This window comes from Encephalitozoon cuniculi, chromosome X (assembly GCF_000091225.2).
Source record: "Encephalitozoon cuniculi GB-M1 chromosome X, complete sequence".
Lineage (NCBI taxonomy): Eukaryota > Fungi > Microsporidia > Unikaryonidae > Encephalitozoon > Encephalitozoon cuniculi.
In genome coordinates, this window is record NC_003236.1 from 235,284 (window position 1) to 262,797 (window position 27,514).

The window sequence follows — 27,514 nt, forward strand, 5'->3', positions numbered from 1 at the left end:
AAATATCCTGCCACATAACTTAGTTTACTTCATTCGACATTACAAACATACTTTTCTTGTAATAATTTATGTCAATGCGTAGATTGTGTATAACATCATGCAACGGGATGGCCCTTGTACATGAGACATTTCCCTCATGAGCCATTTTTATGTTCATAACGTGAAGATGTAGCCTGAAGTACGTTGGCCTATAATGGAAGAACATAAAGACATGGTTAAAATCTAGGCCGAACCGGGTCTCCAAGAGATTCCTTGCCTTTTCTCGTGCGTCTACTAGAATCTGGTAATCCCTTATATCTCTTATTGTTTTGAGGCCAGGGTCCTTGAATACCACCAGAAAGTGAAGAAGATCTACTGTCTGGGGATTCCATTTGTAGTCAGGGATCATTATTACCTCTTCGTCCTCATACATGATTTCTTCGTTAAGATCGCTCCTGTCCTGTGCAATAAGATTGTCCATCCAGTTTGAAGTTATTTGCGAGGCACTTTTTATAAAGTCCAAGTACTCCTCATAGGTTTCTTCAACATAGATACGCTTCGAGCAATATTTTCTGACATGTTCTTCTGTTGCCGGATATATAAGCCTGAAGTCGATATTCATAGGCACAGAAGCTTTAAAGGAATAGTATATGTCGTTGGACTGGGTGTTTTCCTTCGGAAGAGACAGGACCTGGGAGAAGGTGTCCGGCAGAACCAACTGCTTTGGGAATATCAACAAAGCCTTTTTCCCCCTAATTCTACCTATGTACAAGTTCCCCTCAGGGCAGGTCGTGCATTCTTCAAGAGCAAACTCCTTGATTATGTTTTCCATGACGGGGTTTTATAGTGAGTTTTTATACGTGGCACCGGAGTCCCCAATGGGCGACGCCAACAGAAAAGCTAACGAGCGAGCAAATAGATTGCTGAAAAACATAAGGGAGGAGACAGGAACTGAAATAAAGGGAATTGGCTCTGAAGAGGACTATTCGGATGTTATCAACAGATGCTGTGAAAACCTGATTGGATATAAGAAGGTGCCTTTGGGTGTTTCGAATAGGGGAGTGTTAATAAACGGCCGCATGTTTTTTATTCCGATAGCAACGACCGAGGGTGCGCTAGTTGCATCGATGTGCCGGGGAATTAAACTTATAAATGCATGTGGAGGAGTTAAAGGATATGCAGAGAATGTTGGGATTACAAGAGGATTTATCATGAGATTTGAGAGCTTTGAAGAGGCGATGAGATTCTACCAATGGATAAAGATGGATGAGGCAGTCGAAGATCTCAAAAGGATAGGAAATGAAGGAAGCAGGTATATGAAGATTAGTAAGATTGAATCCAAGCATGTTGTCGGTGAAGATGTGTATGTAAAGGTGTATGGATACTCTGGAGATGCCATGGGGATGAATATGATAACAAAGGCATGCACCCAGATATCTGCTGAAATATCTCGAAGATTCCCCCACTCCAGCCTTGTGTGCATAAGCTCGAACACGTGCACTGACAAGAAGTGGTCTGCCGAGAACTACTGCAATGGAAGAGGGAGAAGGATATTCATGAATATGAAAATAGATGACAAAAGCTGCAGAGAGATACTTGGGGTTGGCATAAGACAGGTTCTGGATGTGTATCATGCAAAGGTTGTTATAGGAGGATCTCTTGTGCTGGGAGGGTTTAACTGCCAAGCAGCTAATTATGTTGCAGGAATGTTTCTAGCTCTAGGGCAGGATCTGGGGCAGGTTATTGAGAGCAGCAACTGTGTATTGAGCATGAAGAGATCCACGGATGGAGACTTAAGCGTTTCTTTATTCATGCCTTCGGTTGTGGTGGGAGTTATTGGAGGAGGCACGCATCTAGAACCTTCAAAAAGCTTTCTAAAGCAGTTCTATAGTGGGAGCGGCGAATATATAATAACGAACAGGGACGACGACAAGTCGTTGGCACCTGGATACCTGGGTCTGGCTGTCGGGGCTGCAGTGCTTGGAGGTGAGCTGTCTCTCTTAGGGTCGCTAGCAAACAATACCTTAATGGAAAGCCATCTGAGATTGAATCGAGAAGAATGCAGAGGTGGCTAGGCATTTTGTATTGACGCCTTGAAGACCAATAGTTTGCGAGACCTCCTTTTGATCGATCAGTGATTTTCTTGTATCAAAAGAATAAAAATAAAGACCCATCAATATTCGGATGTCGATTAGGCTGACGATAAGATATCGAACGGATTCTATAGAAGCAAATGCCATGATGACTGATAGCCTGGAGTCTCTGAAGCTAAAGATTCAGGATATTACTGGAATACCTGTTGATTCTCAGGTGCTTCTGTTCAATGACAGGATCCTCAGTGAAGACAATAAGGAATTGAAGGATCTAGGGATAGAGAATGACTGTGTTTTGCATTTGAAGAAGAAGATGGAGATGAAAAAGGAGGGGAAAAGACCTGACTTTACTGCTTCAATGATGAAGAATCCCTTGGTTAAGAATTTTCTGAAAAACCCTGATGCCATGAAAAGCATTGTTGAGATGTTTCCTGGGCTTAAGGAGGAGATGAACAACAATCCTGAGCTGCGAATGATGATGAGTAGCTCAAACCTGCAAGATGAGCTGGAAATGTTTTCGATGAACCCTGAGTATATGAACACTCAGCTCAAGAATCTGGATATAACCATGTCGAAACTGGAAAATATTCCAGGAGGGCTTAACATGATAAGTAGCATGATTAAAGATGTTCAAGATCCTCTGTCGTCAGCATTAAAAGAAGGGATGGGAAGAGGGTATAGGGTAAAAGAAGGAAGAAAGATAGACAAGCCCATTGAGGAGGCAATTCCTGGCGCTCCCAAGGAAGAAAGCCAGCTAGTGAAGTATAAGGATAAACTGGCGGAGCTTAAGCAGATTGGATTCAGCGATACTAGGCAGAATTTTATGGCTCTCATGGCATGTAATGGAGACCTTGAGGGGTCCATAATATATTTACGCGAGCTTGACAGGAAGTCATCGCCAACACAAAAAGCAAAATGAAATAAAGGAGTCCAGGTCTCTTTCATTATCTTTCCCATCGAATGCTTTTCATCTCTTTGGGGAGGAAACGATCTTCTTCAGAATTGTTTTTAATAGTGAGATGTGCTCTACACTTCGCTTCCAACATACTTCGAATTTACGAGGTTGATGAACTTGCACACACTAAACGAACATATCCCTGCTATGTCACAAACGGTGTTCCCGTTCTTCTTTAGCTTGAGAAGGTCATCAAACCTGAACGAAACAGGATGGGAAACAAGGATGTTCTGAACGTAAATCTCCACGCTGAAAAGAAGGGGAGAGTCCGAAAGGAATAGGAAGAAGATTTCAGAGATATCAGGCGAGTCATATATCTGGACCAGTACGCCCATGCCCATCAGCTTTTCCGCACTGTACTTATGTGTTCCATACTTAGAGTCCCTAGTGATGTCGTCAACCCCACTGAACCCAAACAAAGACTTTTTCTTGACGGCCAGCTTTGCAACAAAGGAGTTAAGATAGTTTTGGTAAAGCTCTATCTTGCTGGATAGATAGTCGTCTCTGTAGCACAGATTATCGTAGCTAATCTCATTTATCCTGAGCTCCTTGTTCCTTTCTTCAGACATAAATCTTAAAATGACTATGTCCTGGGCTAGCATGAAGAGGAGCTCAGAGTATAGATTGTGCCTGCTGGTGATTTCCTTGTCCTCCAAGAAGTTTAGATCGTCGATGATAGACTCCTTCAGGTGATCAACAGTTTCATATTGTATTGGGGGAGATGCAATCGACACTTCATCTTCCTCATCCTTATTGTTGTAAAAACTGCTCTTCTTCATCTCCAAGTAGAGAGCCTTTTCGTCTTCATCCGATTCCCTTAGGAGCATCTCCACCAGATTTCTTCCTTTACACACGGATATGGCGTATACAAGCTTCTTTTTTAGCCCCCTCACAAAGTTCTCCAATGCTATCTTCTCCGGGTCCTGTGAGCATATCCATTCCGGGCCAAAGAAGGTGAACGAGAGCGTTTTGTTCTGGTCGTCAGGAAACAGAGGGAGAGCTTCAAGAATCTCGCACAATTCAGAGCCTAGTAGCTTCGAATTGCTTAGAAGAAGGGTAATCAGCTGGTTAGCAGTACTGCTTGGAAGATATACGGTGGCTCGTCTAAGCTTCCCTAACTCATTCATCGACTCAAACTGGAAATAGTGGTCGAGGCTCGAAACATTTGTGAGCTTCGAAAGAATTTCCTGGTACTTTTCCCGACACCTCCTGAAAAAAGGGTAGAGAGGAGAGTAGAACCTGAGCTCAAAGTTCTTTTTCTCTCCATCGGAGAAGGATAAATACCTGTCCATGCTGTCTCCATCCTTCTCCTCTTCTCCATAATCAGATTCTTCGAAGTAAGTTGATCTGTCCGTTATATATCCTAGCACCTTAGATATTATGAAACACTTACTTCTGAGGGATTTGCTGACCTCAAATGATTCGATAAACGCATCAGGAGCCAGGATGAAAGGCATTACAAACTCTGAATAGAACATTCCAGGGCCATAGAGCTTGAGGAAATATCTGAGGATATAGGGAATCGACTCAACACTCGACTCCAAAAAGTCCAAAGTTGATGTGATCACCCCGCGCATGACCATAAGCCTCGTCTGCACCGTTTCTCTAACTCTTTCATTTTCTAATGCCTTATCCACAGATATAGTTTGATTAAACAGCGCCTTGTAGATGAGAACAGGATTAGCATCAACCTCGATGTTTTCGAGATTCTTTACAACGTGAAGAATCCTATCCCTTAAAGCAAAGCTTCCTTGGGATATCCTGAAGTAATTGACCATTAGCTTATGGCAGATAGATCCAGACGTCAGAGTGTGGTGGATCGGAAACTCAATCTCCCTAAACAGTTCAAGGGAAAAGAAAGTGCTTGAATGGATTCCCAGAGACATGTCTATTGGCACGAGCTTTCTTATATCCAGACCATTATCAAGAAGCTCCCTTCTGAATATTTCTAACACAAGGTTTATGAACATATACTCTTCCTTCTTTGAGCAGACATTGGAGAAAATGGGAATCACAATAGAGATAATAAGAGTGTCTGGATCACTAACGCTCCTAAGAAGCTCTGCAAGATACTTGGGGTTGTTTTGTAAAAACAACAGCACCCTCTCAAAGTCCTTGGTATCTTCGTCCTCTGGGATTGGATTCTTGATGGTTATGTTTCCAACCTCCATTCTATTTTGGACCATCAGCCTAATCCTCGTCTCGATGTCCTTTATCTGTGCCTCCTTCGCATAAATGCTGTCAAACTTCCTCGATATCTTATGATGAAGATTTTCAATGAGATTTTCCTTAATCATCTCAGATGAATTGCTGAAGAAAATGAACACAAACCTTCTGATGGAGAACAAGGACACGTCTTTTCTGTAATAGATGTCGTCAAAGCACTTCTTGTACAGAAAGGTCTTCAGGGTCAGTTTGAGGACATCAAAAGATTCGTTGCAAATACTTATATCCTCGGATAAGAAGCTTCCCTCCTTCTCAGACTGCTCCCTCTCTTCCGTCTTCCTTTGGTCCAAAGCCTCCTTTTTCATGCCATCTTCTTCTTTGTCTACTATTGCCTCCATGCTCATCTTCTCTTTCAGCACCTCACCAATGTCATCAAACTTAGGCATGTGCACCTTCTCAACCTGGACATCCGCCCTTGCCATGTCGTCCTGCGAAAATATCTTCCCCTTGGCGCTCCTGATGTTTCTAGAGATCCCTTTTGAACTCAAAAGGTGTGCCAGCGCATGTATACAGTAGATAACCTTGACAAAGTTCTTCTTTTCATACAAATCAATCACCTCGAAATGGAAATATTCAGGCAACCCAAACCGCGTTATCCCATCTAGAAAATAATTGATATTGTCTGTATGCCTATACTGAAGGGTGGAATCAACAAAAACATTTTTGACGGAATTAGCTGCAAACACCTTGCATATGTCCGTAAGCATGACACCCTTCCTCATCTCTTCCTCAAACTCTTCAAATGACTCAGGTACAATAGTAAACTCCCCTATCCATGACTTTGCCTCCTCGAGCCTGCACAAATACTCATACGCCCGGGTGTTTCGTCTTTCCTTGTCCATATCTTCCGACGACACATGGACGTCCGTACCTAACCTCCGGTGAACATTGATACTGTTTCTCTTGAGCTCTTCTTTTTTGCTTTCCATGGGTGAAAAAAACCTGCAGAATTTATCAGAAAATCCTGAAGGTATCGAACTTAGGCACCAAAACCATTGCCCCTTTAGATGAGAGAGTTGCTACAGAATTTTATTCATACTTTCTTCAGAAATCACAACAAATCTCCTTCTCCTCTGTTTTTGGAAAGCGCCATAAGGTACCTCAAGCCATCTAAGGTTGTTACTGTGAAAGATGACGAGATAGAGAATATGGTCAAGACCAAGTCATACAGAGCATACTTGGCATACAGAAGAATGAAAAAAAACAGTGTCATCAAGATGCTTTGCTATGTCCTAGCCGATGTAGCCGATACTTCTCTTTCGATTATGGAGGAACTAAGTAAGAATGTAAAGAAAGGGGCACTGGGAATTGAGGTTTCTTACTTCACTGAGTCGGGCCTTTCTGTGCTAAAGGAAAATGTTGGGACACATGTATATGGAATTGTCTTCCAGATCTACCAGAATGCATGCATGTATAGAAGACTTAGGTCTGAAACATTTCTATATTCCAAGGCACACTCATACTTCTACGAAATCGTGAGGGAAGAATTAGAGAAGTATGAAAGGTCGGTGATTGGACAGAGCGAAGAACTTCTTCCATTCTATGCAGGCATGTATTCACCGTACATAAGAATCCAGATAGTCCACCAACTAAACGAATGCTTCAGAGACAATCCTAAGAAGCCTTTTGAATTTCTTAGATTCAACTTCCTCTCGAATCACCCGTTTTACAGTCGAGTCCTGGAATCAAGCTGCATCCATATCAACAACTGCCTTAGAGAATTCTTGCTCACAGGGAGCTTTTCCGACGACACCAATGAGTTCTTTATATCCAGAAAGATGTCTGTGGATTTGTGGGAAGAGTTTTCCATTGACTTTGGTCTTATCCCGTACTTTATCGGGAATCGAGTTGCTCAGAAGATCCTATATATAGGAAAATGTTCGTCTCTCCTAGGGACGCACAGGGCTGAGAAGACATTCAGCCATGATGTGGCCTGCCAGGCGCGGATGAACGCTGCTCAGCAGCAAGATGTCGAGAGCGCAAAAGATGCCGGCTTGCTTGGAGAGGATGCAGAGCCCAACTCCAAGCAGATCAACATTTTAAATCCAGATCTTGAAGAAAATATAGACATAATGCTCCATAAGATCAACAAAAAAATAGAACATGTTTTTCTCAACAGCCCAAGTATACGCAACCAAATAGAGGGAATCAAAAACACGTTTTTGTTTGGTAGGTGTGACTTTATCGAAACACTCTTTCTCTACTTAAAGGATAGTAGAGATCTCAGCAAGAAGAGCTTTAGCTACATTCTGGACCTGGCTATCAGAAACACTTATGGAGATGTAGACGAATTCACCTCTAAGCTTGGTGTATACCTTGTAGATGACGAGAACAAGTACGAGAACTTTGCACTATTCTGCCAGGTAGACCACCCAGCAAGCATAATAGTTACAAATGAGAGTGTTCTTAAGCTTGTGACTGTATTCCAATTTCTCTGGAAGCTGAAGCGAGTCGAGCACCTTCTTTTAAGAGTATCAAGAATGGGGATGCAAAAGAGAGCCCGGATAAAGATTATTTCCTATACGTCCCTGATATACAAAATAAGCTACTTTGTTTTCGAAGAGGTGATTGAAAGAAGATGGAAGTTCTTTTCAGTGTCCAGTGAGATGCCCCTGAATGACCTGAGGTTGGGCATAGGGAGAGTACTAGATGAAGTCATAACCATATGCCAAATTGGAAGAGGAATTGAGCATCTCCTCGATGCTATGAAGAATCTGTTGATAGACGTGGGAACAGGCTCCCCTTCATTTGACGACGCCGAGATTCAAAGAAAGGTGTCAAGCCTGGTAGAAACATCTGGAAGTAGTTTTATTGGGACGTCGCTCTACGATCTTCATAAATATGTCCAGAGTGATTTCCAATAGTCTAGAAGGTTCATATGCCAAGTAAGGTGCATTAAAGATATTTTTCCTCTCCTTCCTCCACTATTCCGGACCTGACTATTCTCACCGGGTGTACTGGCCTATCACGATCGATATCGATCTTTTGTATGTCTCTGATCAAGGAAAGACATTCTCCAGAGACATTTCCGAACACTACGTGCTTGCCGTCAAGATGATGTTGTTTATCAAATGTGATAAAAAATTGTGATCCATTGGTGTGTGGACCCCTATTAGCCATAGACAGCTTGCCTATGCTATCATGAGCGATTTCGAAGTTTTCGTCGGAGAAAGGTTCGGCATTGTATATGGAGATGGAGCCAGAGCCGTTTCCCATCACGACATCTCCTCCCTGCATCATGAAGCCCGGAATAATCCTGTGGAACAGGCCATTTTCGTATTTATAGTACTTCCCTCCAATTTCTGTTCCTTTTACAAACTCATAGAAATTTCTAGCTGTTTTGGGAGTGATGTCCCAGTACAATTCAAATGTAATCCTTCCAGACCTCTTTTCTCCTCCAACATTATATTCAACGTCTAGGTATGGAGTTCCATGCATTGCTAGTGCTTTTAATACTTCTCCAAACAATAAAAGGATTAAGGTATTATGGCCTTTCATCAATGGGCCTAAGCCTCAGGTATTTATTGTTAATAAAAAAATTTGTTGGCCCCTTAAAATGGAACTTCTGAGTTACGAAAAGCTTATGATCGGAGATGAACTAAACAAAGACTCGGTAAAAGTCAGGATTGTACTCTGCAGCAACTCAAAAGAGGGGGTCGGCATAATGGCAGATGAAAAGAGCCCTGGCCACCAAAACTTTCTTAGCAGGCTAGATGCAAAGGGACACGTGGGTGAGGCCTATGTACTTCTAGAGGGCAACGGGGAAGTAACTGTATTTGTAGGGATAGGCAACGTGGAAGAGGATATTCTTCTTGTCAAGAATAATGCAAGAAAGGCCGGGGCTTCTGCATACAAATGTGTGTCCCAGTTTAAGAACATGGAGATGTCGCTAACGTCAGAGTACATGGCGAGAGAGGTTGTGTCCGGAATAATGCTAGCCTCGTATAAGTACCGATTTTTACATAAGGAGAAGGATGAGCCTAGCAAGAAGATAGCAATAAATTCTCAATCGCATGCAGTAAAGAAGGCAGTGGTTGTCGGGAATGCGCAGAATTTTGCACGATTCCTAGGAGACACGCCAGCAAATCTCATGAATCCAACGCTGTTTGTTGAATATGCTACTAAGTATCTGCAGGATAAAAAGAATGTTACGTTTGAAGTGTTTGATAAGAGCTTCATGGAAAGAAAGTCCATGAATCTTCTTTTGGGTGTTTCTCAGGGCTCAGCCCAGGAGCCGAAGCTCTTGGTTGCCAGGTACAGGGGGAAGTCCGGAGATGCAGTAGATATTGCATTAGTTGGAAAAGGCGTCTGTTTTGACTCTGGTGGAATATCGCTGAAGCCATCGGCACGCATGCACCGCATGAAAGGAGATATGCTCGGTGCTGCTTCTGTCTTGAGTGTCTTTGGTCTCGCTGCTGACATGGGTATCAAGATAAATATGAATCTTGTTATTCCGCTGGTAGAAAACCTACCAAGTGGTACTGCGACAAAGCCTGGGGATGTTCATGTGGGAATGAACGGAAAGAGTGTGGAAATTAACAACACAGACGCAGAAGGGAGACTTATTCTTGCCGATGCGCTTGTATATGCACAGGAGGCAAACCCGACCTACATAGTCGATGTTGCTACATTAACAGGAGCCATGATGATTGCTCTTGGTGATGCATTCATAGGATATTTCACTGCTGACGATGATCTGTCGAAAATAATCCATCAAAGCGGAATCGATGCCAATGATCCTGTATGGAGAATGCCCTTGTCGCAGCTGTACCTGCCGTCAATGAAGTCTAATGTTGCAGATCTAAAAAATGCAGTCGAGGGAGGACATGGAGGCTCTGCAACCGCAGCTATCTTTCTTAGTGAATTTGTTGGTAAGGAGTTCAAATGGGCTCATTTTGATATTGCCGGGGTAATGGATAGCAACAACAATAAGGGCGTTTATGGTGATGGAGCGACAGGTTGCGGTGTTCCTGTTTTGATCGAAATGATTGAGAAGCTGTCTACGATAATCAATTAAATTTACGATTTACAATCCTTTTAATAGCAGCCAGACGTTAGTTGGCCATCATGTTACCGATTACTTCTTCTATGTCCCTCATTGCATTGTCCAGGCACTTCTTCTTGTACTCACTTCTTTTCTTAAGAAAGTGCTCCATCAGATAAGAGAAATCATATTTGGAAAACTTAAGGTTCTGCTTTATAAGCTCTAACACAGAGTCTGTATGTCTCACATCATATCTCTTATTGAACACCCTGCTCTCTAATGCTTCAATGCACCTGGTTAGCTGCTTCTCCACCAAAAGAACTGCTCCGCTCCCCTTGACATGACACACTTCCTCCAATTCTTTTATAAGCTTGTTCTGCTCGTCCAAGAATTCGTTGAAATACTTAAAGACGTCTCTGATGAAGTCGCCAAGAGGCTGGATTTTGTTGATTCTTGTAAGGCCCTTTTTAAATCTCTCTTCAAGAAATGGAAAGATGCATGAAGACACATCGCCCCCGGTCTTGGAAATGGTCGAAAGATATCTCACCATTTCAGTTTTATCGTGGAACGTAGCTTTGGATGAGAGAAAGAGCTTGCTAGGCTCAATGTGCTCGTATTGCTCTGTAAATACAAGGTAATCTACTAACTCCTTATCAATTGCAGGCTTACGGACACTATCATCGGTCTTTTCTTCATAGTTATAGGTTAACTCCTGGTAGATTCTGAGTATATGCTCCACGCTCTCCTTATTTTTCTCAAATGTGTATATCGTCGGATCCACCCTTATTTCCAACAAACCGTCTCTGACTTGCATACGAACAATGCTGTAGCTGTAGGCATTCAAGAGCCTGTACTTCTTGACTCCCTCATGAACAGAACCAATCAAAAGAATGTCGTTCGCCAAAACGAGAATGCATTTCCGTCCACTTTTTTCCTTGAGAATGTCAAAGTGGACTAGATACCTCCCATCGGTTGCAAATACAGCAGCCTCGCCCCCAAAGCCATCAAGTATTAGCCTAAATTTTTTCACGAGCTCCTTGTCAACAAAGACCTCCTCTTCCTCGCTAGTATTCATGCGACATCTGACTAGCTCCTTAGATAAGTCGACTATGTTAGAAACCATTCTGTATGATTCCTCATAACCGTTGAGAATATTGAGCAAAGAATCGCTGTTAAGAAGAAATGTTCTAAGCAGCTCCGTGTCTATTTCATGCTCTATTTTGGATATGGTGTGTCTCTCGTTCTCCAAAATGGATTCTTCATATCTTTGAAAGCTGTTGTTCAAATAGGATTCGAGATCAAAGGAGCTGAACCTTGATATCTTACTTGCTAGGTCCGGCATCGAGGGTTCTGCCTGCCGCCAGCAATAATTTTGTTTATGTTAAAATATTTTCCTTTCCCTCATGCGAAAATTTGATCAGCAACAGATTGAACAAATTCTCAAAAAAAGGTTTTTTATAACTCAATCAGCCTATATATATGGAGGAGTGTCCGGGTTATATGACCTGGGGCCTCCAGGACTATCGATAAAGACAAACATTTTGTCATTGTGGAGAAAGCATTTTGTGCTCGAGGAGGATATGCTTGAAATAGAAACAACTACCATGCTGCCCCATGACGTTTTGAAGGCAAGTGGGCATGTGGACAAGTTCTGCGATATCCTGGTTTTTGATGAGGTATCTGGTGATTGCTTTAGGGCAGACCATCTGGTTGGCGATGCATTGGAAAAAATGAGTCCCACCGAAGAAATTTCTAAGGAACTTCAAAAGGTCGACTGTATGTCATGCCAGGAAATCGATGAGATCATATCAAAATATAACATCAGAAGCACTTTGGGAAATAAGCTGAGCAAGTCGCAGCAGTTCAATCTTATGTTTGGGACGCAAATAGGATATAAGGGAGGTCAGACTATGTTCCTGAGGCCTGAAACGGCACAGGGACAATTTCTAAATTTCAAGAAGCTTTGCGAGTACAATAATGACAAACTTCCATTTGCATCTGCATCTATAGGAAAGGCATACAGAAATGAGATAAGCCCAAGATCTGGTCTTCTGAGAGTCAGGGAGTTTGACCAGGCGGAAATCGAGCATTTTGTTCTCACCGATGAGAAGGATCATCCGAAATTTTCCACCGTCCAGGGAATCAAATTGAAGCTTATGCACCACGACGCAAGTGAGGAAATTACTTTGAAAGAAGCGATCGAAAGAGGTATCGTGTGCAACGAAACCATGGGATACTATATTGGCAGAACGGCATTGTTTTTGATTGAGCTGGGAATCGACAGAGAGTTGCTGAGATTCAGGCAGCATAAAAAAGATGAAATGGCACATTACGCGAAGGGTTGCTGGGATGCAGAGATATATACATCGTATGGATGGATTGAGTGTGTAGGAATAGCAGACAGGGCATGCTATGATCTTAGCTGTCATGAAGATGGATCAAAGGTTGACCTGAGGTGTAAGAGGAGGCTTGCTGAGCCAAAGGAGATCGAGGAGTGGGTTTTGAAACTGGACAAAAAAGAATGGGGAGCGAAGCTTAGAGATAGATTTTCTGTGCTGATGGAAACGGTCAATGGACTTTCACAGAAGTATATCGAAAAGAACGTTGTATCCATTGGTGAAAACAGAAATCGTCTAAGTGTAAAGTTTGATGAATATACTATCAATATCGAATGCTCAAGAGTCAAGAAAAAAGTATTTGTTGAGAATGTAATTCCTGATGTAATTGAGCCATCTTTTGGAATCGGCAGAATACTCTATGCCTTGATTGAACATTCGTTCTATTTAAGAGAGGATTCAAGGCCTGTGTTTAGGTTTAAGCCAGCGATTGCTCCAGTCCAATGTGCCATTGGATATCTAATCCATTTTGATGAGTTCAATGAACACATCCTGAATATAAAAAGGTTTTTGACGGACAATGGATTGGTAGTCCATGTAAACGAGCGCTCCTGTAGCATTGGAAGAAAGTATTCATCGTGTGATGAACTTGGGATTCCATTCTTTATAACATTTGATCCGGACTTTCTGAAGGACAGGATGGTGACAATCAGAGAGAGAGACTCAATGCAACAAATAAGGGTTGATGTCGAGAAATGCCCGTCTATTGTACTGGAATATATCAGAGGCCAGTCCAGGTGGAATTAAACCATTACTTCCGCTTTATTTTCAGATTTCCTATTTTGAAAATAAGTGGCCCTTTCTATGAGGAAAGACAGAGTTATAGCTTTTATGCTTACCTTTGTCGTACTTCTCATATTATGCACAGGGGCCATAGTCATGCAGAGACGTTCGAGGGGTTCTCAGAGTTACCGTACCCCATATAAGTCAGGCTGCTGCACTAGTGAAGTTGGCGATAAAAATCCTTCTCGGGGCGTTGCTGCCAAAGATAGGACTCTTCGTTTCCGTTCTCTAACTGGGACAGTGGAAGAAAATGAGGATGTAAAAAGCAACAGCTTTGTGTTGGCTCCCGGAGAAAATCATGGTCTAACAGGAAAAGAAGATTTTTCTCATGCTTCCAACAGAGAACCTATTGAAGATAAGCTATTTAGGCGCAGTCCAAGATTAATTTCATTCGATGTCAAAAAAGGGGATTACATTGGAAGCTGTCTATTCGAACTGTTAAGAAAAACTATTGATAACATCTGTGATAGCACCCCTGCGGGCCAAAAGATACACAAGACATTTGAGGTTAATTCAGAGCACACCGGACTTATTAGTCATTACATGAAGTATCTTAGAGTGTTTTCGCGTAGACTTGAGGTGCTGTATTACGACAATCTTGAGGTGGAAGACATCTACACGCCATATTCCGACTCAATTGACTGCTTTACAGGAATCAAACTAACAAAATACCACACTTCAACTAACTTTACTGAAGAGGAACAAAAATACATATCGTACATAAGGCAGTTTGTGGACCCAGAGGCGGAAAAGATTCCTATAAAAATAGAGTCAGAGGCTCAATCCCGCTTGAATGCTATGGATCACATAGTATATACGTTACTTCACTATATCTCCCTCTTCTACTCAAAATCACAGAACACTATGGATATGCTTTACGCAAAAGTAAGAGCCGAGAGAACAGGCACATCTACTACTGATCCGTCAAGAGTCATCAATGGGTACAAATATAGCGATATAGTGGAGAGTGTGAGACCAATTCACTTTGTAAATACCAATGCCTGCATAGTAAAGCCATTGATAGTGAAATAAACTACTTTTCTGTGTGTTTATAAAGAAGAATTCTCAGTTCACTCCTTATAAAGAAGTGAAATAAGACTTTACAAATACAGGAATGGTCAAGCTTATTGTATGCACGCAATGCTATCCAATGGATTACGTAAAAGATGTCAGAGGTCCATGGATTGATAGAAATTCTATTCCTGATCTTTTTGGAACATACTATACGATAGGTACTACTAAAACGAATTCTACTAATGACTGGGCCATTCTAAGAAAGACAAAAAGGAGTAATAGCATGAATCTGATGAATAGATGCCCCGTAGAACTATGAGTATATGGTCATTGTGGGTACTTGATTTGGTTGGTATATTATGTACCTCAAGGATCGAAAAAATAATAGAAGAGGTAAAGAAAAGGTACGAAAAAGCTCTTTCTCATGAACTTAGCGGCGCTGAACTTGAAATCATAAGAGAAACAATAGAAGAAGTTGTTGGTTTAGATACAAAAGTACTAATTCCATTTGTTTTTCACGGCAGAAGGCTTGTGATATCTCCAGTTACAAGACATCAGGACATAGAGCAAGGAGAAAGGGAATATGTCGAAAAGGTCGTTAAAATGCTTCCAATATTAGTATGGAACTCGATAACATGCATATATGTGCCGGGAGATAGCGATTGGACTATAGATTTAATGAATGAAATTTTCAAAACAACTTCTTTCGAAGGTTTTGATCCTGTTACTCTCTACAAGAGAACTAGAGGGAAGTGTGGAATGAGGTTTACAGACGTGGTGATGAGGACATTTCGGCATAATATCGGCATGTTGAATAGGTTTGGGCAGCGGCTTGCCCAGGAAGCAGGGGCAAAGATTCAAGAGATATCAAGCTCTCTATCTGATGAGGAGAAGAGGAAAGAAGAGAAGATGCTTCAGATAATCAAGGAGTATGGAGAAAGCTTGTGTACCAAGGAAAAGCAAGAGGAGATAATCAAGGCACAGGAAATTGTGTGTGATGCATGTACATACATCTGGAGGAGACCAGAGGATAGAGCGAGTTTTCTTATAGAGGCATATTCAAGGTATCTGCATTCAAAAACGGTGGAAGTATCGAAACACGGTGATATAGACGAGCCGTTATTTGATTATGTGGACCATTGCAGCCTGGTAAGCACATATGAGAAATACAAAAGCATGGATATCGTGGGAGAATTATTTTTGCGAGTATTTTTGGAAGGTAAGGATATCAATGATGAAAGTGTTAACGATACTGTATGCGGGGTTAGGGAGAGGGAAGAGGCAGAAAAGATGAGAGGGGAGGAGGAAAGAAGGAAAAAAGAGGAGGAAAGCCTTAGGAATGCTTTGGAGCTGCTTCGGATGGAGGAGAAGGAAAAGAGCAAAGGCAAAGGGAAGAAGAAGAAAGGAGGCAAGAAAGGGTCTGGCGAAGTCACGGCGAAGATGGAAGAGGAGAAGAAAGATTCTGAAGAGGTTGAGGAGAGTGCAGAAGCAGAAGTTTCCTTGGAAGAGATGGCAGTTGGAGGAGCCCGAAGTAAGGAGAGGAGTTCGAAAAAAAAGAGTAGAAGCAAAGGACATCGTTACAAGGTGCACAAGAGGGTTCTCCGGTGGACGAAGAGTGCCGAGAGGATCAAGGCAGAGTTGGATGAGGGAAGTGAGGAGAAGTGGAGAAATAAATCGATTGAGGAGATCGAGGAGCAGAAGAAGGTACATGATATAATAGAGGTTTGCGTGCTTCTCAGGAGCTTGGATGCCAACAGGTTTTTTGTAAGCACAAATAGATATATGAAGGACGGGACCGAGAGATGGAAGATGGTGGGGGTTGGGATATTTGAGGAGGGTGGAGAGAAGAAAGTGGGGAAGGTGGAGGTTGGGCTTTATAGGGACAAGGGAGAAGGGAGTGTGATCTACCACCTGATGTTCAAGGCCATGGACACTGAGAAGGCGGGAAAGGGCGCAAGGTCCTCGTTTGGGAAGGGAGACGATGTGGAAGGGCTAGAAGAGGGGGCAGGAGAGCTCTCTGACATGTCTGGGTTTGAGTATCCAAAGGGTGTCCGATCTGAAATAGTGAAGGGCGGAGATGCCTTTAAGATAGTGTATCGGAATCCCAAGGACACCAGCGAGGTTCTCCGGAGTCTTACTGTTCTACAGAAGGCGGAGGTTCTGTGATGGGATGTCTATAGATTATGAATAAATAGGGTAAAGGCTTATTACCTGGATGCTGTCTCGAGTTATCTTCTGGATAGAGTGATTGAATGAATGAGTGGTTGTGTGGGTAAGTCTCCATGCTTCGGCAGGCCCGGGCCCCTTTCGTGTGTATACGGGGAACAAGGTATCTCTCCTTGGACGGCTTTATCAGAAGGAGGGTAGGAGAGGCAATCGCGAAATGGGGATAGTACTCGAATCTTTAATCATCGGGATTAGACCCATTATGGGGCACGCTAGTGCTAGTAGAAAAGCGGGGATGTGGTGCTGCCTGGACGCAGAAAGCACGGAGAAAATGGGCTGCAGATCCAGATAAGGAGGGGAGAGTTGTGAGCAGAAGGCTGTAGCCCCATTATTCAAATTGTCAGGCGTAAATATGATGATCAAGAAGATGGAGGATATGATTGCAGAGTGAGGATAGCGGTAGGGTCTTCTGCGCACAGATACTAAATTCGCCATGGGGTGTACTAATATCAGTATGTCAATGAGGATGTTGATACCGGTGTCTGTGAACCCGATCTGTCCTGGAACAAGGCAGCAGGAGGTGGAGAGGAGATAGGTGGGAGGGAAAAGAAGAGAGGGGAAAATGATAGAAAGGGAAAGGGAGACAGTATTATATTTCCAGTTATGGATGGCAAATGCAATGACTGAGAGAATGGAGGTGACAGCGAATGTGATGAAGAGAGCACTGGAGAAGTGTCGGAGTACTTTGTATATGGCGCCCTCTGGTTTGGTGCTCTCTTTCCAACTGGCACGGAACAGGAGAACCATTGGGAATGCAATTGACATGAACACTGCAAGATCTCTGGGTATTGTACCCCCTCCCATAATAGAGCTGGTTCTCGGTGTGTTGCTCTGCTGTGTGTGTGGTGTTCATGCGGGTAAAGGAGAAGTGTGAATAAAATGGATATATTGATAGAATAGACGAATCGGAGATGTGACCGAGCAAGGGAAAGGGTGCCGAGAAGATTGTGAGGTCTGTGTCCTGGGCGTTAGATAAGACGTAATAGCACGGATGCTGTTGGAGAACCTGGAGAAGGATTAATATGAGAATTGACCGTGGGCGTTATCCATTCACAGCTACATGCTTTCAATGACTCTGCATCTCCGCACATCCTCACTCATCGTTGTAGTCCGGGTCTTGCCAATCCTGCAATGGACCATGCTTGGGTGCAATCCACTGCCACCAGTACTTCTGGGACTCTTCCTCCCTCCTCCCACAGTAGAAAATCAGGCCCGTTCGATGAAACAGAACACCCATCGATCGGAGAGGAACTCCGTGCAAGGACTCCTACCCAGCACACGGCCAGATGCTCAACAGAGGATATTCACATGGCTTTAATCGAGTAAGTAGTCAGGCCTCGGGGAGTCATGTGTCCAGTCCCGCTATGAGGCAGCAGTACCAGTCATATCGTCGGTGCCTCTCCTGCACGTCATGAAGTAGTCCCGGCTTGATACCCACGATGCAAAGGTGGTGACCGCCACACTCATCACAAACAGGCAGTTCATCACAACAGCCCCACTCCCACCTGCGGATGCCTTTTCTCCATCAGTTTCGTCCATGTACGACACAAGAAGTAGAAGAGCAATAAGCACAATAAGCCCAATGCATACCATGCCACACCGCCCATATGTGCCAAGCAGGGGGTGCTTGGAAGGCTCAGAAAAGCATGCCACTGCCAATAGCACATTCGCGGCACAGAACACACACATCTGCTTCCAGCTCATCCCACACTGGATGAGACGCTGTCCACACATCGAGGCAACACTAACTCCAGTTACCGTCAGGCTGTACACACCACTCTCGATAGAGCCAGCATTCAGAAGCTCCACTGCCACAGGAGCCAGACATCCAAGCACACTCCATACATTCCTCAACACATCACTTGTCCCATCCTCATGCCAGTTCCACCCCCCCCCCCACAGTACCCACATCTGGTGCATGATGGTCCCGGCCACAGCTAGTGAGTACAGTGCTGTGTTCCATCTTGTCTTCACCCTGCTGTTTTTATCCTCGGCAAGGTGAAGAAAACTATGGATGGCCAGAATGGCAATGAACATAAAGCATAGGAGTTCACATAGTTTCATCGGGGGAGAGGAGGGAAGGACCTTTTCGAGATCGGAGATCCTTTCCTTCAGGTCAGACAGGCCTTTTTCTGCTTCACCCAACATTCCGTTTAGTTCACTGAATGCATCAGAAAAAGACTTTCCATTGCTTTTAACATCATCAATGACTCGGGCACATGATGTTCTGAGAGCTTCGAGCTTTTGGGCAAGGGAGTCAAAGGCCGTCCTGACATCTCGAAGAATCCTCTGTAGTCGCGCTCTCCAGGATTTAGGAACCTTGGAGATCACCTTTTCTAGACACTCCAGCTCATTCTTTATTGTCCTGGAAAGAGAAGCCTCATCAATGTCGTGCTGGAAGTATCGTTGAAGGATGTAGAGGGCTGCTTCATTTATATCTCGAGGATAACTGTAAAAGCTCCAGTTGGCTTCAAAGTTATAACTCCCTTCAGTCCCTAAGAGGTCGCGAATGACAGACTCCAAAGGGACCTCCACTTCATTCACTTCGTTCATTAGATACTTATAGATATCCAAAGTGGAAGGCCTCTCTTGGACCTTCTCTCCATCAAACCGTTTCTTCTGAACTTTTAAGAAATCAGACATGGCAGCCTCCAACTTCATCTCATTCACTTTAACCTTCAGGTCTCCACGGACGTGCGGCAACACTTTCCTAAGTGCATCTTTAAACGCTTTGAGTAGCCCTGGATAGTCCTTAAGATACCCGTCAATTGCTCCAAAGTAATAGGGAAACTCGGTGCCGTATGCTTTTTTACTAAGACTAAGAATTTGACATTTGCGGTTAACAACATCCTCTAAGGCCCTTAGTGCATCCTTGGCTGCATTGACAGCAGTAATTCCTTCGGGGTGTCCTTTTTCCTCCAAGTCCTCGAGGATACTATCAAGTAGGTTTCTGTAGCAGGCAATGGCAGGGTGCATCTTTTCGCATTTTACAATATCACTAATAAGCCAGAATGCACGGACCCATAGTTTTTCCACACTTGGACCTCTAAAGGCTCTTTCATCATAGTCGAGGTCAACTTCGTCAAGTGTTGTTTTAATACGGCTGATCTGTTCCATCGGTGGGTGGATATATCCGATTAATAATCTTTTCAGATGTGGCTAATGATGAATAGGAGTTGTAAGAGTGGACCAATGGTGGGTGACATGGCACAAGGATTTCCAGGCAAGGTGTCTATCTAGTGACAGCTATTACAGAGAGTCGGATGAGATAGATTCTGATGGCCAGAATTGATGAGGACAGTCATCGGTCATCAGAGGCTTTGTAGGTTGGAGGATGTGCTTGTGGGACATTGCTTTCTGTGGGAGGATCAACACAGCGGTTCTTTCAGTGTGGCAGGGTTAGCAGTGACATCTGGAGTATATTGTTGTGGATACTAGATTGTTATTGGATGTGTCTAGGGGAGAGAGGTGGAAAGGAAGGTTTCTTGAAGAGTGGAATGGTCTGTGTTGGTATAAGGACATGTCACAGATGAAGAGTTGTTTATTGACCAGGTTCTGATACTGGGGTACTTCTTGCCTTGGTAAGCAGGTCAAAGTGATCACTTAGGATGTCGATAGATACCCACATCATAAATAGGTAGATAAGAGCAGCAAAGATGAGTATAAGGACAAGGATGGATACTCTCCATGGCACAGTAGGCAGAGCACTCTTTTCGGATGGGCCGTGCTTCTCCCTGAGCAGTCGTATCAGGATGAGTATAGAAGATATGGCTGCAAAGCAATAACAATACTCGGATTCTTCTAAGATAAGTAATAGACTTCTTACAGAGCATAGTAGTGTCAGGATGTCGATAAGGATGTTGATACCGGTGTCTGTGAATCCAATCTGTCCTGGAACAAGGCAGCAGGAGGTGGAGAGGAGATAGGTGGGTGACATGAAGAGAGGGGGAAGGAAGATAGAAAATAAAATTGGACCACCATCATTTTTCCATTTATTAATGGGGAGTGTAGTGATTGAAAGGATGGAGATGATGGAAAATGCAAGAAATAGGAGATTGAGGGTGTAGTATAATGTGGTGTGCAGGATGCCCTCTGGTTTGTTATGTGACTTCCAGTTGGTGTGGAGTAGTACAGCATACTGTACTGCTGAGTATGAGAAGGGGAGGAGTAGTGTAATGAATCTGAGGAAAAGGCTATCTTCAAAACTGTCTTTGGTGAAGATGAAGTACATGATGGCAGGGAATACAATTGACACGATTGGAGCGATGTCGAGGATCTTCCTCCAGTGTTGCAGGTTCTCGGTGTGTTGCTCTGTTCTGTGTGGCTCTGGAATGTGTGTGGTGTTCATGTGGGTAAAGGAGAAATATGGATGAAATGGATATATTGATATGATTGGGTGTGTGGGGGCGTTAGATTTGTGTTATGGTATGGGATATTTGTGGGGTTGTGCGGAGGCTTGGAGTAAGAGGGTTGGGAGGCAGTGGGGATCTAAGAGCTTTGGGGATGCAGATGGATTGGATTCTGTTCCTGGTGGAATGAATTCCTCATGAGACATATTGTGTGATATTGTCCAGTGCAGGTGATGGATGTGTGTTTGGTCGATGGCCTCTGGGGGAGAAGGATCTTAGTCGGAGGGCGAAAAGGAGCAGTGCACGGGTGTGGGAGACAGCGGGCCCTTGAAGATGTGAAGGTTATTGGCATGTACAGTCGTGCTGGTTGGGATATCATGTGTCTCTCGGATGGTGGAGGAGGTGAGAAGCTTGAGGATGGGTTGGGCTGGAGGTTTAGCAGGTCGAAGATAGAGATGTTGAAAGGATCGCTTGAAGAAGGGGGCGGGTTTAGAGACTCGGATCTAGCTCCGGTTGGATGCAGGAGAAAGGGCATATGCTTCCCAGTTGGCGGGCTACTCCCATATTTGGCACTTCGGTCGGTAGCATATATATGCGTGTTTGGAGACAGCAGCAGGGCTCCGGATCTGATACGTGAGGCGTTTGAAAGTCCGCATTTCAAGAGGTTTGATGGTGCTGGGACGTACAAGGAGGCCAAAGGGAGATGTGGAATGAGGTTTGCGGACGTGGTGAATGGAGCGTTTGGGCAGATCAGCGATATGGCGGATAAGGTTGGGAAGGGAGAGCCAGAGGTTTGGTGTATTTGGAAGAAGAGAGGAGAGGTGGAGATGCTTCTGAAGGTTAAGGAGTACAGGAAAGGCTATGGATCAGGGAAAAGAAGGAGGAGATAGTTAATAGGCCGCTCGCTGCCGACAAGTATGTGTGACGGGTTTTTTGTCCGGACAGGTAAGTACAGGGGGGGGGCGGGAGATGGAAGGTGGCGGCTCTTGGGGTACTTTTGGGAGAGGGAAGAAGAGGGAGGGCTTTTCAAGAAGAGGGAGGGCGTGATCTACCACCTTCTGTTCAGGTCCACTGGTCTGAGAAGACAGGAGAGAATGCAAGGCCGTTGATTGTGAAGGGAAATGATGTAGACGAGGTAGGGGAGGATGCAGGGAGCTCCTCGTCTCTGGATGGTTCGGAATCTTGCTGTTCTGAGATTCCTGAGATGCGGTAATATGAAGGGAATGAATAAATATGATAGATGTGTGTTGTTTTGATGGGATGGCTAGGGCGGAGATTTGGTCGAATGGGGGCATTCAGGATTGAGAGCAGCCTCCTGGAGATGGGCCATAGATGATGGCAAGGCAGATAGTGAGGGATGTGTTCTGGGGATGTGGGAGATGGACATACAGTGGCATGAAGGAGCAAGGACGTGGGTCTTGGTCTTCTCTTTTCGACTTCGATTCTAGTTAGTGGTGAATGGAGTCTCGGACTGAGCTGGATTGAAGGTGATAGTTGATGAAGAGCTCTGGGTTGCCTGGAGGGGAGATATATGTTGGGCTTAGCGGGTTGTTGGAATGGGACATAGATTGATGGAGGAGAGGGGATGTGGCTGGCTGTAGAAGAGGTTGAGGATGGGGTATGTGGTTTGCTCGGGGGAAATACGGAGAGAAAGTTCCTTGATGGGATCAGAAATGGGAAAAGTTTTTCGGTGATGGAGACGGGCAGGCTTTGATAGACTAAAGGGATCTGGATTGGATGTCGGAGTCGTGGGTGGTGGGGCTTGGGTGTTGGAGTTTTCAAGGAAGTGCTGTTTGAGGTCGGTTATAGAGTGTATGTGGTAGTGGTATAGCAGAGGATGTTGTTGGGGTGGATGAGGATGATGAGTTGAGACTACGAACTGTTGAGTATCTGGGGGAGGAGAGTGGGGACGATGGAATTACGATGTTGGTAAACGGGGCTGCAGAGTGTGTTTGCGCATATGCCAATCCATGCTCCTCCCTGTGCTTGTGTGGTGATTAGATGAAGAATGGAATGGGCTGTCGCCTGGTTGTTGAAGATTGTCTGTGTTGGTGTGGGGCTGGTAAGGACGTCGGTAGATAGGTAGGGGTTTATTGGTGAGGTTCTGATGGAAGGATACTCTTCATCTTGCCAAGTAGGTGGAAGTGGTCATCCAGGATGTAGATGGCTCCATACCCCAGAAATGTGTAGACAAGGACAGCAAGGATGAGGGTGAGGATAAGAACGGCAGCCCTCGATGATGCAGTAGATGGAGGACTCTGCTTGAATAGACAGTGCTTCTCGCTGAGTAGTTGTAGAAGGACGGAGATGGAGGATATTATTGCAGAGTAAGGATAGTAATTGAATTCCTTGAACACAAGTAGCACATTTACTATACTGCATACTGATATCAGTATGCTGATAACAGTGTCTGTGAGCCGGATCTGTCGTGGGACAAGGAAGTAGGAGCTGGAAAGGAGATAGGCAGGTGGGACGGTAAAAGAGGGGAGGACGATAGGGTAGAAGAATGAGGCAGCATGATCCCATTCATTAAGGGAGAATGGAATGATTGAAAGGATGGAGATGATGGTGAATGCAAGAAGCAGGAGACTGAGTGTGTAGTAGAGTGTGGTGTGCAGGATGGGCTCTGGTTTGTTATGTGACTTCCAGTTGGTGTAGAGTAAGGCATACTGTACTGCTGAGTATGAGAAGGGGAGGAGTAGTGTAATGAACCTGAGGAAAGGACTCTCTTCAAAACTGTCTTCGTCGAAGATGAGGCACATGATGGCTGGGAATGTAATTGAGACGAATGGAGCGATGTCGAGGATTGTTTTCCAGTGTGGCTGGTTCTCGGCGTGCTGCTCTGTTGTGTGTGTGATGTTCATATGGGCAAAGGAGAGGTACGATGAAATGGATTTCATGTGATAGGATTGGGAGATACGGGGGTTGGAGGTAGTAGTAGGTCTTGGCGGTTGATAGGTTATAGGGGCTCGGTGGGATACGGATTGGGATTTGACTTGGGCTGTGACGTCTTTGGAGGGGTGTTTCGGGAATATGGACCATGTTTGGACGTTGGGGGGCAAGCTGGGGCTGTCTCTGGTGTTTTGACAGAATGATGAAGTGGGGTTTGGGCAAGGGAGGAGATTCGGGGTTGCAGTGGGCCCTGGATGTGGAGGAGGGCAGTGGGAGATGATTGGGGGCTCTGTTTCTGTGTGTTTGGTGTTTGGTTCTGGATTGGCTTCGTGTGTGTGGCATCCTTCTGTGTGGTTCTTCTTCTTCTTCTTTGGGGGAGGCGTGCCTTTGGTTGGGGGCTGGAGGAATGGGTTGCCTGGCTTTGGACGGCTAGTGGCAGCGACTGACGGTGGTTGTTTGAATGTGCCGCAGTTGTTTGTACGGGGCGGTTGGCATCTAAGACGAGCGGACTTGGATCGGAAGTCTGGATGATCTGAAGGCATGGGTGCTAGATGGGATGCAGGGCGTGGCATGGGGGCTGTTGGAGAAGCCAGTGGGGCTGGACCGGCTTCAGATTGGTTGGAGTGCTTTGGCTTGGCAGTCTCGGGGAGTTGGGTGGGCGCGGCCATCGATCGGAGACGTGCAAGGACTGCTGCCCAGCACACGGATGCTCAAGAGGGGATATTCACATGTCTTTAATCGGGCAAGCAGGCAGGCGCTGGGGGACGTGTGTTCAGCCGACTATGAGCAGCAGTGGCAGTCGTATCGCCGGAGCCTCTTGTGCAGTCATGGAGTGGAGTAGTCGCGGGCTGATTGATGGGCATTCGGCAGGGCGGTGGGCATTCGGCAGGGCGGTGGGCACGGTCATCAAATAGCTCGGTGCAGTCTCCGGATCTGGTGCGTGATGGCGCGGCGAGTACGGTGCAGTGTTTGATCCTGTGTTCGCCCTGGTTTCGTCGTTGGTTAGCAAGGTGAAGGAAAGCACGGATGGCAGTGAGCATGGAGCATGGGAGTCCACGCAGTCTTATGAGGGGAGAGGGCCCTTCCGAGATTGGCAGTCCTTTCGTTCGGGCGGACGGGTTCTTCTCTGCTTCGTGCAGCATGCTCTGCTTCGTGCAGCATCCGGCTTAGTTCATCGTTCATCGAATGCAGCAGAAAAGGCCTCGATTCCTTTGAAGATCATCGACGGCTTGGGCACATGATGTCCTGAGGGACTTGAGCTTTTGGGCAGGGAGTCGAAGGCGGTGGTGGCATCCCGAAGAATCTCGTGGGGTTGCGCTCTCTGGGGTTCTGGGACGTTTGGCGATCGGCTTTTCTGGACGGCTCGCCTGACTGTCTCTGAAGAGAGGCGTATCAATGCCATGGGGAAGGTAGAGGGCTTGAGGCTTATTTCGTGTATGCACCGATGAAGGTGTTCCAGGTCCGGCTGGCTTCGAGGCAGTCGAACTGCACCTCGCTCGGGGCCAAGAGACCAAGCTCGGGGCCAAGAGACCAAGGATGGCAAGCCTCTGGGGGATCTCGACCTCCTGGACCTCTTGGTCCGGGCCTTCGGTGACATGGGGCAGGGCGCTCCGAAGGGCGTGTTTGAACGTTTTGAGTGGCCTTGGATAGTCGTCGAGAGGGCATTGGCCGCTCGGAAGCAGCAGGAAAAGTCTGTGGCATCTTGTTTAGAAGAGGGGCGTGAAGTGGACGACAGCCTCCTCTAGGGCGTCGAGGCACTGGTGGCAGCATCGACAGCAGCAGTTCGTTGGGGCTTGGGTTCGTTTGTCTCCAGGCCGTTTCTGATACCGTCGAGTAGGTTCTTGTCTTGCAAGGGATGATGGCGGACGATTCTTTGCTTGATCTCCTATAGCATCGGTGATAGGCGGCCCTGTGGCGTCCCATGGTGCTCCTCCTGTGCAAAGGCCCTTTCGCGATAGTTGAGGTCAACTTTGCGAGCGGTGTTTTGACACGGTTGTGTTGGATCTGTGGGCGGGATGTGTGTTGGCGATCCTTGCACATATGGGTTATGAATGGGGGGATTGGCGGCAGGATCTCGGGGCAGAAATGTGCCTGGGTGCGGGGGGGATTGTGGAGGGGGAACGGGTCTTCTGATGGGCTGAGAGGATTCGGTTGTCTGTCGTAGGCTTTGTAGGTTGCCGGATGTGATTGTGGGAGACTGTTGATTGTGGCGACATCGGGGGATCTTTTGGCGTGGCTGTGGCAGACACAGGGGCTCTGAGATGCCGACTGATTGGGTAAGGAGAGGGCTGTGAGGTGGGATGGATGGCACTGACTGTGGGTGGTGGAAGTGCTGGATGCCGGAGCCCGAAAGGATTCTCGGTGTATCGGGGGCTCTGAGAAGGAAGCAGAGTTTCTGTCTGTTTGTCTTAAAGGGGATGTGTCATATTACAGGAGTGTGGGCAGGTGAAGAAGGGTGGCAAGGATAGGGAGTGTGGGATTGTTGTTGGAGGTGTTGGGCGGATGTGGGTGTCTGTGGGCTGGAATATATATGATGTACTTCTGATGTGTCTTGATTTTGGGGGGTTTTAGGGAAGAATGGGGTCTACTTGCTTGCTTACCTACTTACTTACCTACTTATTTATTTATCTATTTATCTATCTATCTATCTATCAGGGAGTCTCTAGATGTATCGAGGATGGCTCTAGATGTATCGAGGACATACATTAATGGGGGCGGGAGGTTTAGGAGGGGCTGAAGATGGGGGATGGTTTCGGGGGAAGATGTGGAATGGATCAAGGAGATGTGTCTTGATTTGAGCTCTTCGGAATCTGGCTCGATTTGAGTCTTCGGATCTGGGGATTGGGGGCTCTGGAGTATGAAAAGTTTGTAGAGGAATGGTGATGAATTGAGGAATCGGATGGATGTGTGTACTATTACAGGCATGACGGCTCGGGGGAGGTTACGAGTTAGTCGATCAAGCAGATGGTGTTGGGTTCAAGGGGGCGGAATGTATATGGCGACAAGGTTGGGGTGTATCCAAAGGGAGATGTGTGAAGGAGCTGTTTCGGGGCTCTGGGAGGAGGGAGAGGATGGCGGAACACGGACGCAGATGGGTAAGAGAGCAAGGGAGGTGGGGCTTGAAGAAGGGGTTCTTCTCCTGTGGAGGACCCTGGATCTCGGGGGAGTTGGAGGTCGGAAGCTCGGATCTGAAGGTCAGTCTCTTTCTGAGAACTCGGAGCAGAGGAGTTTGATGAGATGGGGGTGTGGAGGAAGTTCTGAGAGGAGATAGAGACGGGGTGGTTTTTATGGATGTGTGAGTTCTCTGGGGGGTTGTCTTGTGGGGTTCCTGAGAATGGAAGGAGGAGAATGGCGGGAGTGTTGGAGGGAGACGTTGGAGGGAGGCATGGATGTGGAGTTGTGGGACCTTCTGTCTGATTGGACAAGGAGCGGAACAAGGATGGCGGTGGGGGGACGGTATGAGGTCATAGGATATGGACAAGAGATGGGTGTTCTTCGGATTAGGATGGGGGTTTGTGGATTGTGTGTTGTAAGGTTTGAACTGTGAAGTATTTGGATTTGAGATGGTGTGCCTGAATGGTGTGAACAGCTCGGATCCNCACCAGAGCATCCAATTG

General features: G+C 45.6%; 19 protein-coding genes across 19 annotated transcripts; 10 read left to right on the plus strand and 9 right to left on the minus strand.

Annotated features, from left to right (window-relative positions):
* Nucleotides 1-19: 19 nt before the first annotated feature.
* ECU10_1710 (uncharacterized protein) lies at nt 20-811 on the minus strand (the record flags this gene model as incomplete). Its single annotated transcript, NM_001042121.1, has 1 exon — nt 20-811. The coding sequence occupies one exon, from the start codon at nt 809-811 to the stop codon at nt 20-22; it is 792 nt and encodes a 263-aa protein (NP_586288.1).
* A 46-nt stretch (nt 812-857) lies between these two features.
* On the plus strand, nt 858-2,054 carry ECU10_1720 (uncharacterized protein; the record flags this gene model as incomplete). Its single annotated transcript, NM_001042122.2, has 1 exon — nt 858-2,054. The coding sequence occupies one exon, from the start codon at nt 858-860 to the stop codon at nt 2,052-2,054; it is 1,197 nt and encodes a 398-aa protein (NP_586289.2).
* A 109-nt stretch (nt 2,055-2,163) lies between these two features.
* On the plus strand, nt 2,164-2,991 carry ECU10_1730 (uncharacterized protein; the record flags this gene model as incomplete). The annotated part of the gene is made up of 1 exon (NM_001042123.1): nt 2,164-2,991. One exon carries the CDS (start codon nt 2,164-2,166, stop codon nt 2,989-2,991), a length of 828 nt encoding a protein of 275 aa, NP_586290.1.
* A 107-nt stretch (nt 2,992-3,098) lies between these two features.
* On the minus strand, nt 3,099-6,182 carry ECU10_1740 (uncharacterized protein; the record flags this gene model as incomplete). The annotated part of the gene is made up of 1 exon (NM_001042124.1): nt 3,099-6,182. One exon carries the CDS (start codon nt 6,180-6,182, stop codon nt 3,099-3,101), a length of 3,084 nt encoding a protein of 1,027 aa, NP_586291.1.
* Nucleotides 6,183-6,260: 78 nt separating this feature from the next.
* On the plus strand, nt 6,261-8,117 carry ECU10_1750 (uncharacterized protein; the record flags this gene model as incomplete). The annotated part of the gene is made up of 1 exon (NM_001042125.1): nt 6,261-8,117. The coding sequence occupies one exon, from the start codon at nt 6,261-6,263 to the stop codon at nt 8,115-8,117; it is 1,857 nt and encodes a 618-aa protein (NP_586292.1).
* A 31-nt stretch (nt 8,118-8,148) lies between these two features.
* On the minus strand, nt 8,149-8,751 carry ECU10_1760 (uncharacterized protein; the record flags this gene model as incomplete). The annotated part of the gene is made up of 1 exon (NM_001042126.1): nt 8,149-8,751. One exon carries the CDS (start codon nt 8,749-8,751, stop codon nt 8,149-8,151), a length of 603 nt encoding a protein of 200 aa, NP_586293.1.
* A 58-nt stretch (nt 8,752-8,809) lies between these two features.
* ECU10_1770i (uncharacterized protein) lies at nt 8,810-10,270 on the plus strand (the record flags this gene model as incomplete). Its single annotated transcript, NM_001042127.1, has 1 exon — nt 8,810-10,270. The coding sequence occupies one exon, from the start codon at nt 8,810-8,812 to the stop codon at nt 10,268-10,270; it is 1,461 nt and encodes a 486-aa protein (NP_586294.1).
* A 37-nt stretch (nt 10,271-10,307) lies between these two features.
* ECU10_1780 (uncharacterized protein) lies at nt 10,308-11,579 on the minus strand (the record flags this gene model as incomplete). The annotated part of the gene is made up of 1 exon (NM_001042128.1): nt 10,308-11,579. The coding sequence occupies one exon, from the start codon at nt 11,577-11,579 to the stop codon at nt 10,308-10,310; it is 1,272 nt and encodes a 423-aa protein (NP_586295.1).
* Nucleotides 11,580-11,640: 61 nt separating this feature from the next.
* ECU10_1790 (uncharacterized protein) lies at nt 11,641-13,380 on the plus strand (the record flags this gene model as incomplete). The annotated part of the gene is made up of 1 exon (NM_001042129.1): nt 11,641-13,380. One exon carries the CDS (start codon nt 11,641-11,643, stop codon nt 13,378-13,380), a length of 1,740 nt encoding a protein of 579 aa, NP_586296.1.
* A 57-nt stretch (nt 13,381-13,437) lies between these two features.
* Nucleotides 13,438-14,448, plus strand: ECU10_1800 (uncharacterized protein; the record flags this gene model as incomplete). Its single annotated transcript, NM_001042130.1, has 1 exon — nt 13,438-14,448. The coding sequence occupies one exon, from the start codon at nt 13,438-13,440 to the stop codon at nt 14,446-14,448; it is 1,011 nt and encodes a 336-aa protein (NP_586297.1).
* Nucleotides 14,449-14,745: 297 nt separating this feature from the next.
* ECU10_1810 (uncharacterized protein) lies at nt 14,746-16,596 on the plus strand (the record flags this gene model as incomplete). Its single annotated transcript, NM_001042131.2, has 1 exon — nt 14,746-16,596. The coding sequence occupies one exon, from the start codon at nt 14,746-14,748 to the stop codon at nt 16,594-16,596; it is 1,851 nt and encodes a 616-aa protein (NP_586298.2).
* A 186-nt stretch (nt 16,597-16,782) lies between these two features.
* On the minus strand, nt 16,783-17,091 carry ECU10_1820 (uncharacterized protein; the record flags this gene model as incomplete). Its single annotated transcript, NM_001042132.2, has 1 exon — nt 16,783-17,091. One exon carries the CDS (start codon nt 17,089-17,091, stop codon nt 16,783-16,785), a length of 309 nt encoding a protein of 102 aa, NP_586299.2.
* Nucleotides 17,092-17,218: 127 nt separating this feature from the next.
* On the plus strand, nt 17,219-17,530 carry ECU10_1830 (uncharacterized protein; the record flags this gene model as incomplete). Its single annotated transcript, NM_001042133.1, has 1 exon — nt 17,219-17,530. One exon carries the CDS (start codon nt 17,219-17,221, stop codon nt 17,528-17,530), a length of 312 nt encoding a protein of 103 aa, NP_586300.1.
* A 488-nt stretch (nt 17,531-18,018) lies between these two features.
* ECU10_1840 (uncharacterized protein) lies at nt 18,019-19,773 on the minus strand (the record flags this gene model as incomplete). The annotated part of the gene is made up of 1 exon (NM_001042134.1): nt 18,019-19,773. One exon carries the CDS (start codon nt 19,771-19,773, stop codon nt 18,019-18,021), a length of 1,755 nt encoding a protein of 584 aa, NP_586301.1.
* Nucleotides 19,774-20,197: 424 nt separating this feature from the next.
* Nucleotides 20,198-21,004, minus strand: ECU10_1850 (uncharacterized protein; the record flags this gene model as incomplete). Its single annotated transcript, NM_001042135.1, has 1 exon — nt 20,198-21,004. The coding sequence occupies one exon, from the start codon at nt 21,002-21,004 to the stop codon at nt 20,198-20,200; it is 807 nt and encodes a 268-aa protein (NP_586302.1).
* A 234-nt stretch (nt 21,005-21,238) lies between these two features.
* Nucleotides 21,239-21,895, plus strand: ECU10_1860 (uncharacterized protein; the record flags this gene model as incomplete). Its single annotated transcript, NM_001042136.1, has 1 exon — nt 21,239-21,895. The coding sequence occupies one exon, from the start codon at nt 21,239-21,241 to the stop codon at nt 21,893-21,895; it is 657 nt and encodes a 218-aa protein (NP_586303.1).
* Nucleotides 21,896-23,095: 1,200 nt separating this feature from the next.
* Nucleotides 23,096-24,439, minus strand: ECU10_1870 (uncharacterized protein; the record flags this gene model as incomplete). The annotated part of the gene is made up of 1 exon (NM_001042137.2): nt 23,096-24,439. The coding sequence occupies one exon, from the start codon at nt 24,437-24,439 to the stop codon at nt 23,096-23,098; it is 1,344 nt and encodes a 447-aa protein (NP_586304.2).
* Nucleotides 24,440-25,322: 883 nt separating this feature from the next.
* On the minus strand, nt 25,323-25,937 carry ECU10_1880 (uncharacterized protein; the record flags this gene model as incomplete). The annotated part of the gene is made up of 1 exon (NM_001042138.1): nt 25,323-25,937. The coding sequence occupies one exon, from the start codon at nt 25,935-25,937 to the stop codon at nt 25,323-25,325; it is 615 nt and encodes a 204-aa protein (NP_586305.1).
* An 859-nt stretch (nt 25,938-26,796) lies between these two features.
* On the plus strand, nt 26,797-27,168 carry ECU10_1890 (uncharacterized protein; the record flags this gene model as incomplete). The annotated part of the gene is made up of 1 exon (NM_001042139.1): nt 26,797-27,168. One exon carries the CDS (start codon nt 26,797-26,799, stop codon nt 27,166-27,168), a length of 372 nt encoding a protein of 123 aa, NP_586306.1.
* Nucleotides 27,169-27,514: the final 346 nt, after the last annotated feature.